A 14,001-nucleotide genomic window follows, 5' to 3' on the forward strand; every position below is an offset into this window, starting at 1 on the left:
AACAGCCAGCCCTAGTTGTGTGGTATTGACCCTAACCCCAGGTCAGAGACTCACCCTTGCTGATAATGATAACAAGAGAAACAGAGTGGATGAAGAAAGGGGGCGGAACCTAAGAGAACCAATGAGCAACCGTCTTTCAATATACTTGCTGAAAATAAGCCGCATGGATTCCTTTTTTCCCTTCAATGTACCCCAACACAAATGTGGCTACATTCATGCATCGCATTAGGGTCTAATGGGTTTCCTTTAGTCAGATTTGGGCTTCATGAGCAAGAGGAACATAGTCGCTAGAGTTTACCAACCAAAGTTTATGGCTTAACTGGTTGTGCTAGCCAGCCAACTGTGATTTATTTAAACAAACCTTGGTCAAACTAATCATGGTGTTTTTGTTTTGGGCACCTTCGAGTCAGTGTTGACCCCTGGCAACTGCCTGGACAAGTCCCTGCAGTTTTCTTGGCAAGATTCTTGGAAGTGGTTTGCCATTGCCTTCTTCCTAGGGCTGAGAGAGAGGGACTGGCCCAAGGTCACCCAGCTGGCTTCGTGCCTAAGGCGGGACTAGTACTCAGTGTCCCAGGTTCTAGCCTAATGCCTTAACTGCTACACCAAACCAGCTATCAATCATGGTTTAGCCCATGTCGAAAGCCCATCTAGCTTTCCCTTTGTATTTTATAAGATTTCTAAAGCAAAATAATAATAAATAATAATAATAACAACAACAACCACCACCACCACCACCAAGTAGTCAATGACAATGACAACCATGGATGAACATCTGATTCTGGACTGAGCGCTGTGTTAAAGATGCTGTGTTCTTCTAGGCTATATCCCCAATATTTGGAATCTATCAAGTTATCAGGAACTGGTATGAGGTTTATGAGCTATGTGGCCTGGCTAAGAGAATTATTATACAACACCAGAAGGAAAAATCTACTTTGGGTTTGTAGCAATGGAAGAGAAGGTATCAATAAAGACTTGCAAAGATTTGGCCATACTGCTCAATGGCATCTTCCTTGTGCCTTTGGCTTCCAGCCCCTTGTTTCCCTGTCTTTCCTCTTTATTATTCTTATCATAATTATTAATTTTGAAATTACATTCTTTGGTTCCCTACCACAGTATGTGTCTATACCTTTCTTCTTATTGATTACTTCAATTCAATCATTAAAAAAAAAAAAAAAGTTTTAACACCCCGGTCAGGACAAACATTGGTTATCAGCGGCATCTTTGGCTGCTGATAAAAAGCAAAAAAAAAATTAAAAGGTCCAAAGAAACACAACACCACAGTCATTTGAAGCACTGCAGTATCTAACAGAGTCAATGTCTGGATTCAGAACCAGCTGGACACTCCAGAAGCTCCTTTGGCATTATTTCAGTGAAATGGACAATCTAATACTGTGCAGAAAACTTCTCCATTAACTTATTTTCCTCACCAGCTCTCACTCAGTGTGAAGCAAGAGATTCTGCTTCTAGTGGTTTTTTTTTAAAGGAAAAGAAAAGTTGGTGAAATTCTCATCAGTTAAGTCTGTGATGTTATTGGGCTATCTTCACTTAAAGGGGGCCAAGCAGTATACACAAATATCCTGCTTCTGACCATGTAATCATCTCTCCCGCTTCTCTTCGATTAAATCACAAGGGAAGATTAAATGAAGGAATTCCACTCATGAGGCTCTTTCCAAGCTGGAAAATGAGTAATCAGAAAGGCTTCTTAGAGATGGAAAGATGTATAACAGATGCAAGGGTATCCGCAGGGTGTGGTAAAAAAAAAATCAAGATAGCAGCCATGAAGACACAATCAAAGCCCCACCTGTTTTTATGTATGCCCACAAAATTGAGTGGAACTTTGATCACACTGTTGTGGCAGCCATCTTGACTTTTTTCACCACACAGATGACAACCAGTCAAGGAACAGCATATTCCCTGCCACCTTCAACAACAACAACAAAAAAGGTCCAAAAATACCATGGAGAGAAGTCTGAAAGAAATCCTTAAACATCTGGAGAACAAGGTAGAAAAATGGAAGCTTCTCTTATGGGGCAGAAAACTTTAGAGATGTGACAAGAACAACCCATAGGGGTTTGGGGAAGGCCATTGCCCCAAAGCAATTTGCTTCTTGGACTGTTAACCCTATTTCCCCTCTCCTGGCCCATTTGTTCCATGCAAAGCTGTCAATAAGAGAGATCTCAGACAGTTGTAAATTGACTAGTTTGAGCACTGCCATTCTTTTGCCAAGTAGAATGGGGGGGGCGAGCCAGATGCACAGGAAGCAAACTGTTTGTCCACTGGCAGGAAGAAGCATTCATGCTACAGCAACAAGGAAAGTGTTGCAGGAGATGGGATGAAGCATGCTAAATAAACTGGTCTCTTCCAAGTCTTGGTTCACAAGCTTGCCACGCGTGGAATTCCTAGAACGCCATCTCCAGGACTGGAGCTGCGGACCTTTCCCCAGTTCTGCGCTTTCCAAAATCTCTACCCTTTGCAAGATGGATGGCAAATCACCTTCAGAGAGAATGAATGGATGGAAGCCCCCATAACTCTCTTGGAAACATCGAGACAAAGCGAACAGTGAGAACCTATCACAGCAAACAAGCGCAATTCAAAACACATGCACTTTTCCCTTTGCTTAACAAAGGAGACCGAGCTGTGGCAAAAAGAGCAGCCTGATCCATGGTTGTTAAGCAATGTGCACCAAGGCTAAGGACAGATCCCAGATATTCTCCTTCAAACTGAAGACTGACATCACCTGCCTTTTACAAATCAGAGCTTTGTGGCTTCATACATTTCAGTGACATGATGATCCCTTTCACAGGGTTTCTTTTTAAAGCATTAAAGCCAGCCCTCTCTCTAAAGAAGAGGGGGGGAGGTAATCAGTCACTCAAGCATTACACCAGCTTTTCTAAATATTCTCTGTAAATAGTGCGTGATCCAACAGCCTACCTCTTGGCCATAAAGGTGTACAACAGCTTTTTTTTTTCCTTTTTTTTTTTGCAATGACAGTGCAGAAGGGGGGAGAAAGAAATATGCGATCTGTTTGCTAATGAGCTGACACTGCAGTGGCTCCAGGAATATGGTATAGTACACTACAGGCACAAAACAGAAACAGACAGCAGCAGGGAAGTGAGAACAAGCGAACTTGAAAGCATTAATTCAAACCTTAACGGTATCCGATGCTGACGGAGGAGTTAATTTAAACCCAGGGAAAAAGGAGGGGGGGATTAGACGGAGACACGCTCGTGATAAAGTTACGCATTTCAGCTGCCCTGTTGCAATGTACTCCAGCAAAGATGTCTCACTCCATGCGTGAGCCAAAACCCCGCAATGTCTCAGCATCTACCTGCTGGCACAGACTTGGCTTACCCAGCTTGGACTAGCAAAGCAAGTTCACTCCTGCCTTCCTCCGTGGGTTTTCTCCCCCGCTTCCCAAAGGAACACAAAACACCTAAGCCTGCAGAAGGTCACTAACATCTCAATCACCTCTAGGGTTAAGTGGGGGAAAAAAACAACCGGGATGATCTTGAGCATTTCTGATTGTCCATCACTTCTCCCAGAAGGGCCAGTAGGGAAAACATCAAAATAGGCATGAACAGCTGAGGTAGGATAGACTATCATGATGATTGAACTGGATGGGGAAAGGACATGGTTTGACAAAATGGTGTTTGAGGGGGGGTGTCTGGATTTTTCCTTCTCTGTTTTTCAAATGAGCTTGACGCTACCTTACAGCAGGTTACAGCAGACATAAACTCAGAGGTAAATTTGCTCTCTGAGACACCAAGGACTAGTTCACACAAGATACTAAGCCAAAGTTTGTTGACTAAACCACAGCTCTGTTTACACATGCTGTTCCATAAGTCATGGTTGACAAAGGCTGGATTTGCATAATCTCAAGGCTAAGCCAACATCGCTGCTTGATCTGACATAGTGGGTGAATTCAATCTTAGGAAACATTCTTAAGATAAACTTTAATGTTTTAGCTCAATCATCCTGAGACAAACACCTCCTTCATTCTCTGTCATCCCAGTTCCAGAACTGATATTTATTTCTTTAATCTCTGTTTGAATCACCCTCATTTATTTATTTGACAAATGTATATAGATGCCCATCACCCAAAAGAAATTCTGGGCGGCAAACAAGAATAAAAGCACAATACAATGAGCAACTAAAAAAAATTAAATCTAGAAAGGCAACACTGAAGCCCCAATAAAACTCACATCCATAGATCATCCATACCATGCTCAAGGGTGGCCCCATCATTAGGTCCATTGATAGCCTCTACTGACTTATGCAGTAGAAGGTGCTGTTAAGGGGCAGCAAAATAATAGATTCTCCCTTAGGTTCAGTGGAAGATGTTTGCTGTCCCACTGTCAGAGTGGAAGAAAGGCTTTTGTACATGGGCTGGGGTGGGTCCACCTGCTTCTCCTCTGCCTCCAGCAGCAAATTTATCAGACTGTCTGGGATGATAAAACTTGGGTTGGTTTTATGCATCTTTTGTAGATCACCCATTCCCCATCTCAGGATCCTACTGGATAAGATACCTAGATGGTCCAAGAGGAGATTCTTGGCCACCTATCCCCAACATACAAACCCTAGAGTTCCCTAGGAAAGTTTAAGGACAACACTTATCCATATCAACAAGCAGTTGCTGTTAAATCACCTATCACCCACAAATCTCAAATGCATTGGACAACAATCCTTGAAGAATGGTGAAAAGCCACTTGACGGTAAGAAGTAAAGGATCTGCAGAGAAGCTAGCAGAAGCTGGCAACGGCTAGCTCATTTTTACACATTGCAGAAAGGTAGGGCGTCACCCTTGGCATATGGCTGTGGATAAATATCTCCTGATTTCTCAAAGACAATTGCTTTCAGGTTTGGCAAGAATAGCCTCCATTTGGATTATTCATTTGTAGCTGCAGAACCTTCAGTATTCCATGGGCAGGCCCACAAATAACACTTCCACCATCACCCCCTTCTATAATATATCACCGCACAAGCTTTTTATTCCAAGAAGGTCACCTTTCCCAGCCCTCCCTCTATGCACTTTGCCAACAGATGTTACTGCTGCACCAAGCAGGATGGAAAGAGATTGGACAGAAAGAAGAAGTTGTTGCTGTTTTCCACTTGCTCATAAAAAGTTAGAACTGGGCACTGTCTGCCTGAAATCAATTCATCTGATGAGGAGTTATTGCCAAATGGATGGAAATGTCATCTTCACCCCGAAGAATCTTTCAATTAGGGCATTCGCTGCCCTGCAATGCTGGCTAATTTGAGCAAGGAAAACAAAGATGGCAGTTCTAACCATCCCATTGATCTATGAGGAACTGTCATAGTCCAAGGCGTGGGACCTACAAATCCTGGGACATTTAAAATAAACCAATAGGGACATTTAGCTTTGCAGCTAAGCCTCCTAGAAAAAAACTCATCTGGCCACAGCTAGAAAAAGAGGGTCCCTGGACTGGCACCCCTATGATTTCAACCAACAGAGGTCTTTTGTTCTTCTATAAAACAGCAGTGGCCTTCTATATGTCAGTGTCCCTAACTCTTATCAGCATTTACCAGCATGCCAATGATCATAGACGATGATGTTGTATTCCATATTGGTCAAACACCAGATCCTTAATAGTAATAGCAGAGCAATAATTAAAAATAGGTGGCCATTTTAGTGCGTTACCATCATTAAAAGCTAAATAAAAGGTTGGCTATTACTGCCATTTCCAGAACTCTGGATTATAGGCAAATGATACGAATCTACTTCATTCCTCAGATTAAGAAAACCCCACAGAATACACAGATCTATGTAATGTATCACAAGCAATCAATGGAATGTGGGGGAAATTACATGTGACTTGTTACCATTGGATGAACCTTCAAAATACGGATTGTACCCCACCTTTCTTATGTTGGTCTTTGACCATAATAAAGATTTGATTGGAGAACCTTCAAAATAAAAAGTTTCAGAGCTTCTTTGTTGGAGGGTTTTCCAAATGCAACTATGAGATAATTCACTGGTCATATCAAAAAAACCTTTGGACCTTTCTGGAAATTACATTCCAATTTGAAGAGAAAACACATACCTTCTGCCTCTAGGTACCTTCAAATTTTGCTTTGGACAGATGATTGGAACAGTGGAATTGGGACACCCAAAACCAAAGTGTAAAGCAAGACTTATTCTGCCCCCTAACTTCTTACTAAGTCTCCAAGACTTTGAATATCACGTCCACCACTCCAATCAACACAAAATAGAAAGTAATAGCTCTCTTTCTAGCTGCATAGTTGCTAAAACAGAGATTCTCCTAGTAGAACATGTAGGGGAGACCTATCCTACAAGTAGAGATGAGACAGAATTTTGTGTTGTATTTTAATATGAACTAATATAAGTTGTATTTGCCACTACTCAAACCAAACAGGTCCTACAGTGTTTATGCTGTTATCTTCAAATTTGGTGAAACAAGTTGAGTTTCAAATACATATGTACATTCAGACAAATTGCATCTCAAAATGGCTTATATTAGATGCTTAAAAAAATAAGAATAAGGTGTAGTTTAGGGAAAACTGCATCCCAAATGTCTATGATATGCATGAGAGGTGTTTCTTTAGGAAGAAATAAAAAAATAAAACTTGAAAACTGATGCAAGTTCTAAAGCTAACTAAAAATTTACAATGAACTCCCACCAATACTAGGGAAGGAAAGAAGCACAGCCCAAATATTATCCTCCTCCTCCCCCTCCTCCTCCCCCTCCTTCTTTCTCAGGAGTAGGGCTAGCATCACATATGCAGAACCCACAGCCAGCTGGAGTTCTACTGGTAGGGGAGAAAGTCTGCTATGGTCCCCAAAAGTTTCCAGATGTGGCCATTGCACATCAACCCAATGGAAATAAATGATTGGCCAATCCCTGTCTTGCCTGCATATTCAGCTGAATAAAATAATAAGACATAATCAAGATACTCCAACAATATCCACCAATACTTCTCTAAAATCAAACCCACTAGCTATGCTCACACAACACGCTTAAGCCTGTGGATTGAATTCACCCATTTTCTGGATTCACACAATGGACTGAACCACAAATGAATGAGATGGGCTAGCTTCACACAACATGGTCAGCCTTCCAAAACCTTCAAATCACTCCACTAGGTCACTCTCTGACCTGGTTAAATGTGCTGTGGCTTTAGATTTAAGGAAGTGCATGCAGATTGTAGCCTAAATGATGTCAAAGATCCACTTTCATGTGTTATCTGTGTTGTTTTTTAATTGGGTTACAGATGGAAGAAGGATGCACCAAGGAAGGTCAAAGCATTGTTACAGCAAGTCACATAACTCTACTGAGTATATAAATATAATACAGCTCAATTTTAGATTGACTGACACTGTATAAATATCATTCAATTTCAGACTGATTGGCAGTTGAATCACCAAGGTACTGCTTCCCTGTAAGAATGGTTAACAACAAAATTTCCAGGACTGGAATTAGAAGAAGGGGAACTAATCTGGAATATCAAGGAAAGACAGCAAATTGTTACTGATTATTGTTATATTTCCACTGCCATAGAAGGCAGAATTCATGGGATCCCCTTCCTGAGGGGTCAAAATAACCTGGCTAGACTTAAGAACAGTGCTTCTGAATTTGGAGAGGGCTTAACAAAATATATTTGACTCAGAAAGGTAGCTCAAAAGAGTGGCTGATGGGTTAGGGGGTCCAAGATCTGCTGGAAGGCCCTCCTGAAGCATATGTCTAGGAAGCACTGGATCAGAGAAATTTTTATTTGTTATGTTCAGTGGTGTTTATTCCCAAGTAAAGTTGAATGATTCAAATCCACACGCATCTGGAAAATCAAATCAACTGCATGCTTCAGTTTGAAACATCAAATTGGGTTGATTCCATCTTCTGAAGAGGTTCAGGGAAAAAACAGCTTTTATCCCTGGACCAATGCCTTTGAAATTTTCAAATTGATTTGAACACATCTGATTTGATCTGATCCAATCCAATCCAGAAAATCTTTTTGATTTGGACATACAATCAAATCTCATTTAAAGAGAATTTCTCATCTGAATCTTTGCATGGTCTTATCACACTCCAAATATAGACATAATTTGTGTTGGGTATCTTAACTCTCCACCCCCCCCCTACACACACACATACACACACAAAGGTTGCCAGCTGAGCAGCGTTTGAAGTTTCAGAGACCAGCAGACCCATTTCTATAGCACAAGTAAAGACACCAAGTGACCTGATGAAAGCGCTGGTCACCCTTGCTGACATTGGCTTGCAGAAAGTTTGGTTAAGTGGGGGTTCCAAATTCAACCTAATCTATGATCTGATCAGTGTTACGTGTTTCAGGAATATCTTCTTATTCTCCCATTGCGACCAGTAATTTGAGCTGAAAGTTCTAGTAGAAATGTTGGCAGGAAACTGTATTGACTACATTATTTTTTTTTTTTTAAACTTTAACAGGATCAATGGCTGGGTCAAATTTAATCTGCTTGCAGCCATGGAAAAAGAAAAGGGTCAAAATAGATGGAGGAATAACTATATCACAACAATACTTGTAGCACGACCTTCCGCAACCTTGGGGCCCTCCAGAAGTCTTGAGAGTACATCTCCCAGAATTCCTAACAGGCCCAGACACATTGTTAATGTTGACTGTTTAGAGAAGGGTAGTGTAGTGAACAGGAGGCTATAAGAGACCGGAGAGATTTAATTTCAAATTCCCAATATTGAGCAACTTCAGACAAGTCTTATTTCACCATAGTCCATCTTGGGGTGGGACTCTAGTGTTATGGGGATAACACAATCGCTACTGGAAGGAGTAAATATAAGTGCCAGCCTTTTATTTAAATTTAAAAAGACATTATTTCAAGGCAGCAAAGGTTTCTGGAAGCATTTCATAAGGCTGTTCTTCTATTCTCAGCTTCCTGAACCAATTTTCGGGGTTTTGAGAAAGGCTGTGAAAACAGACAGATCTTGATCTGATGCTCTGCCACTCAGTGGTGTGACCTGTAGGAAAGCGCGAGTGTGTGTGTGCACATGCACGTAAATCCTTACAAGTAAAGCAAGTCAATAAAACAAGAAACGGTAGCCATCCATATGCTATGATATGTGTACGTGCTAAGATGGGTGTTCGTTCATGCATATGACTGAAGGGAACGATGCTGCATTAACCAGGTGCCATTGGGTTGGGGCCCCAACATACCCACCCCAACCCAGTGCTGAAACTGACTTCATTGACTGCTTATCCATCATTTCCCATTCTCCAGCTGACTGGGCCCCTAAGCAAGGGGCCCCAGACTTTGGCCCTAAGATATCTGTATCAATATTCCTGCTCCCAAACAAAACCGCATGTGCTAAAATTAAGATGGGACATTCCTAATTGGACTTGGTGTATCGGCTGCAGCACATCAAACATCAGCTGATTCGTTTTCCTTAACCCCACTCTATCCCTTCTTATTTTGATTGCCCAGGAGGAGACAGGGCAAAACAGTAGGCACACCAAAGAAGAAAAATGGGGATGCATTTGTGGTGCTAATTCTTCCTTTCTTTCCAGCCCATCAAAGCTTTCTACACTATTTCTTTCCCTGCCCTCCAGTTCCTAGGGCGTCCATCAGTTTGTATTGTCTTCTCACGGTTTCTCACACACACGTATGTGCACACACACATTCTCTGCAAGGAGAAAGGCTATTTTAAGGCAGAAGAAGGGCAAAAATCCATTTTCCCGGTCCCATTCCCAAGGTCACTTGAAACAACAGCCTCCACGTTTGTTCCCCAAACACATGATTTGTAAAATAATGCCCCCCACCAATGCTGCACGTACATTTATATAAACCCCAACAACGAACATATGTATCTTTTTGCCTTAGCCTTTAAAGGGCTTTAGGGGAAGGAAGAGAAACCGGTCCATATTTGGTCAATAACAATCAACCCATTTTGTTGTAACTGGCACACAGGAAGCCCTGCAAAATAAATTAATTTCTCCTTACGCTGGGCTGTTGCATTACAGTTTCTTCTCTATCATACTGCAGCTCTGAATATTGGGGTAGAAAGAGGAGAAGGCTAGATGGGAGAACAGAAGCGGGTTGAAATACAAGCAGGCACCTGCTATTGTAAGAAAATTCAGCCAGCTACTTACATGCATTTGTCACTGAAAAACTGTTGGAAGAATCCAGATGGTCAACATGATAATTCAAGTGGAATGGCTTTTCTGTGAAATTTTGGTTTGTGTTGTATAACTGTACAGCAAATCGGAATGCGCTGTGTTCCTGGACAGTGTTTCTCATGAATAGTCCTCCTATAATGGAGAAGACATTTGGTATTTTTTTTAAGTGGGGGGTGGAGAACAGAAGGGTCTTCTTGTTTTATCTGTCTGAGAAGGCATTTATGATTAGCCCACACACCACATTCCATGTCCAAAGGGAGCATGCCACATAGATCTGTATCCACAGCTTAAATCTAGGAGTTATGTTAAAACACACACATGCACACACACACACACACAGAGGGACTTTCCTCTTTGAATCATGCAAGGCTGCAATTCTTGGTCATGCTAATCTGGAACTCAGCCCCATTGAAAAAGCAGGGGTCTTCAGGGAAAACACAGATCCGATGGAGTAGCAAACAGCACATGGGTAATTCTAGCTGTGCTTACTCTCAACTGTGTCCCACTGCGTGCCGACAGTTATTCTGAAGCACCAGGAGCAGAGAATTGCAGCTTCTAATCCCACACGACCCATTTAATACAGGAAGGGCTTGTGGTAGAGTCCCCAATATGCTTCCTGCAGGATGAGCCCAAATAAGTTGGACAGGACTTTTTCCACAATCCAAAACCCAGCCTGATCTGAGCATTTTTACAGGTGGCGGTCAATGGGATTTAATCCCCAGGTCAATTTCCACAGAGGGCTGTGTTGTTCCTTGGATGGAAAACGGGGGGGGGGGGGGGGCAGCAGTGAGATAGATATACTTCAGAGTGGGAGAGGCTCAGGGCAGAATGTAGCAGTGCAATTCCCCTCCCTCTCTATGTGTGACCAGAAATAAACCCTTCTGCACTCAGGGAGGCATGCTTCAAGGTAAATGGGTAGAAGACTGCAGCCTAAATGCGTTCAGTCAGGGCTGAGGATAAAACTGTAAGCCTCTTATATCCCAGAACTGTGCAGTTCTTTGAGGGTCTGCCTCGCTGAACCTAATGCAATTGACTTATTAGAAAACATGGATAAAAACTATGGTCAGAGACCCAGATGCTTACTGGAGATCGAGCAACCTTAGCTCTCTCATCTCCAGGTATAACATGGAAAGGTCACCAGATTTAAATGTGCAATTGTTGGGCTCCCTCCCCCTCCCCCCCAAAGCAGCCCAAGTCAGACAGAGGCAAGAGGTGCCTAAGCAAACTTTAGAAGGGCTCTGAATGGAGGCTTATCTACAAGACAGAATGGCAGACCCCAGATGTCTCTGAGGCAGAGGAGGAGGGAAGGGGTTAGAAGAGTATCAGCTGCCCAAAAGTAACTGTTCCCCCTTCTGTTTCCAAGCCAGCCCACCCCACCGGAACTCTTTTTCAGCGCAGCAGCCCAAACCTGCTCCTTCTGCAGAGCACGTAGGGGGAGGGGAAAAAATGTAGCTGGAAAAGAGGGGGGCGAACCCAAAGAGGTAAATGCTACATGAACAAAATGCTATTTTTAAGTGCAGCTTGGCATTTTTCAGTGCCCCAGAAGAACCCAAGTGGGCAGGAAATTTTTGCACTCCTACACGCAGAACAGTTAAAAAAGCATTTGCTGCAGCACGGATTGGATGATCTACACAGGCAGACAAGGCACGGATTATTTTAATCATCCACCTGCACTCCCCCACAGTTTTGGCTGTGTACCCCATGCCAGCTTGGGGGGGCACCTCATGAATGCTTCATCTTATTTGTCTGGCACATTGGGTTCTCTTGCCCCTCCCGCGCACTGGGAGCAAAGCAGGGCTTGTCAGCCAGAGATGCCAGGGTGAAGTGAGAGAACCTCTTTCTCGAGAAGGAGCCGGGCATTTTGAGGGGCTTAAAACGGAGGCACCTCAGCTCCGTTCAAAAGCAAAAAAGTTTCGCCGGGGTTCAGTGGCCATCGAAGCAGCAGCCACAGAGACATGCGGTCTGGTTGGAAAAATCAATGGAAGTTTTGTTCTGCAATCCATGGGGGGCGGGGGAGAGATCCGCTCCTCTGCACCCAGTGTGAATCTGTAGGCTTGCTTTTAAATACCCCACTTCAGCTCAGATCCCGAATGGTACCAAATGACCCCAAGCCGCATTAAATAACAGCACAGATGAGGATGCTGCATTCCTGCTTTCCCGCCTCCCCCCTCCCCATTTTATAATCCCCCCAGGCAAAAGTGGGCAGCTTCGCCTCTCCTCTCGGCTGGTTCCCTTCCTATTCCTCCTATTATCACCTAGGATGATCAGCGACTCATTCGGGCGAGCTGCTGATTGCCACCTAGGCTGGGGAGGGGGGAGGCAGTGGGATACGGAGTTCTCAGGTGAAGCAACCCCCCCCCCCCCAGCTTTCATCCAACAACACTCAAAATGAGGATGATGGTGGTGGTGAGGAAGATGGTGAGGAAGAGCATGCGGGGGGGGGGAGCCCGGGGCGCCTGCTTCTCACCTATACTGATGGTGTTGGGGAAGCCGGCGAGCGATTCGGCCAGAAGCCCCAGCAGCAGGAGGAAAACCGTCGGAGCCGCGAGCTGCCCCATGTCGGTCGTCGGTCGGTCGGTCTGCGAGTCGGCTGCGCCTCCGGCCCCTGGCCCGTTCCGCGACTGCTACCACTCAACTGGCCGGGCCGGCATCGGCGCACCGCGGGGCGGCAGCTGGAAGGTGGGGCGCCGCCGGGATCCCCCGCTTTCTCCCGCCCCTCCCTCGCCGCCTTCTTCAGCCCAACCCGGGAGGCACCCGCGCGTCCGCCCGGCGAGGGTTTCTCTCTTTCTCGCTCGCCCGCCCTCCCAGGCAGGCAGGCAGGCAGGCAGCAGGCGCGCTCGCCCGGCCCCCGCCCGCCCCGCCTGGCTGCCCGCCGATCGGGTCACGCGGGGAGCTTCGGGCCGGCTGAAACTTCCCTTCGCCGCCGCCGCCGCTGCTCCGCTCCGCTCCTTTGCGCAAAACTGCAGCGCGGCGGCGCCGGGCTGGCTCGGGCTGGGGGCGCGGCGGCGGAGGCAGCGGGCGCAGCCGAGCGAGGCGCTGCAATAGGTGGCGGGCGGGCAGGCGGGCGGGGGGCAGCCGCGGCTCACGTGGACCTCGCTTTAAAGCCGCGGCCGCCGCTGGCCTCTCGCACCGACATCGCCGCCTGGTCTTGCTGGGGAGGAGGAGGAGGAGGAGGAGGAAGAGGAGGGGGCGAGCGGGGGCGGCGAGAGAAGGTCTGGGTTGGGTTCCCGCGTCGCCCTCGGCTCGCCTTCCTTGAACGAGCGGGCCGGGTTCACACAACACGCGAAACCCACCGCCTTGCAGAACGGGTTGTGTGAAGCCGAGCAGGGAGCGAGAGAGAGGGGGAGGAGGGGGGGAGATCATTTCCAGTGGGTATCCTGCCGGAAGGAAGGGATAGAAAGAGGAAGGACGGACGGACTCCCCTTTCGGGGCGCGATCCTAGCCCTTGTCCTCCCGGGAGCGTAGATGTCCGGGCAGGTCGGCAGGGGGGAAGCGGGGCTGCCGCGCGCTCTGCCCGGGGAGGGAACGGGCGGGACCTGCGGCAGAGGGCACCACAGAGCCGGCTTTCTCCGCTCCAGCAACACTCTGCGGCGTTGGGGTGGCTCGTCCTCGGACCACGTAAAAGCCCGCGGCTGCGGGCAAAATTGACTTGAAAAAACAGCTCGGAAAAAGCTTGGCAAACCACTGGGGTTCCCTATTGCTCCTTGGAAGGGTGGCCCCTGGCTCGCGGGAGACGGGGCATTTTAGCCCGGGAAGGTGGCCACAAGTCTGACCTCTTCATCTGCTGTCAGGAAGCTAAGCAGGATCATGTGGGGTTTATGCCTGGATGGGAGGCCACCAGGGACATTGGCTGTAGGCTCC

The 14,001-nt window shown here is 45.9% G+C and overlaps 1 protein-coding gene across 1 annotated transcript in view; it reads right to left on the bottom strand.

The window, feature by feature from the left end:
* Nucleotides 1-12,970, bottom strand: part of GRIA3 (glutamate ionotropic receptor AMPA type subunit 3) — a 135,594-nt gene extending 122,624 nt beyond the window's left edge. Inside the window, exons 1-2 of the mRNA XM_088151613.1 lie at nucleotides 12,608-12,970; nucleotides 10,114-10,272 (exon numbers count right to left, since the gene is read on the bottom strand). Coding sequence (XP_088007739.1) covers nucleotides 10,114-10,272; nucleotides 12,608-12,698 — 250 coding nt within the window. The 5' untranslated portion in view covers nucleotides 12,699-12,970. The remainder of the gene's footprint in view (nucleotides 1-10,113; nucleotides 10,273-12,607) is intronic.
* Nucleotides 12,971-14,001: the final 1,031 nt, after the last annotated feature.

The sequence above is a fragment of the Python bivittatus genome, unplaced genomic scaffold (assembly GCF_059951505.1).
Source record: "Python bivittatus isolate LINGU-HERP-01145 unplaced genomic scaffold, Pbiv_v1 ctg000670_np1212, whole genome shotgun sequence".
Taxonomy (NCBI): domain Eukaryota; kingdom Metazoa; phylum Chordata; class Lepidosauria; order Squamata; family Pythonidae; genus Python; species Python bivittatus.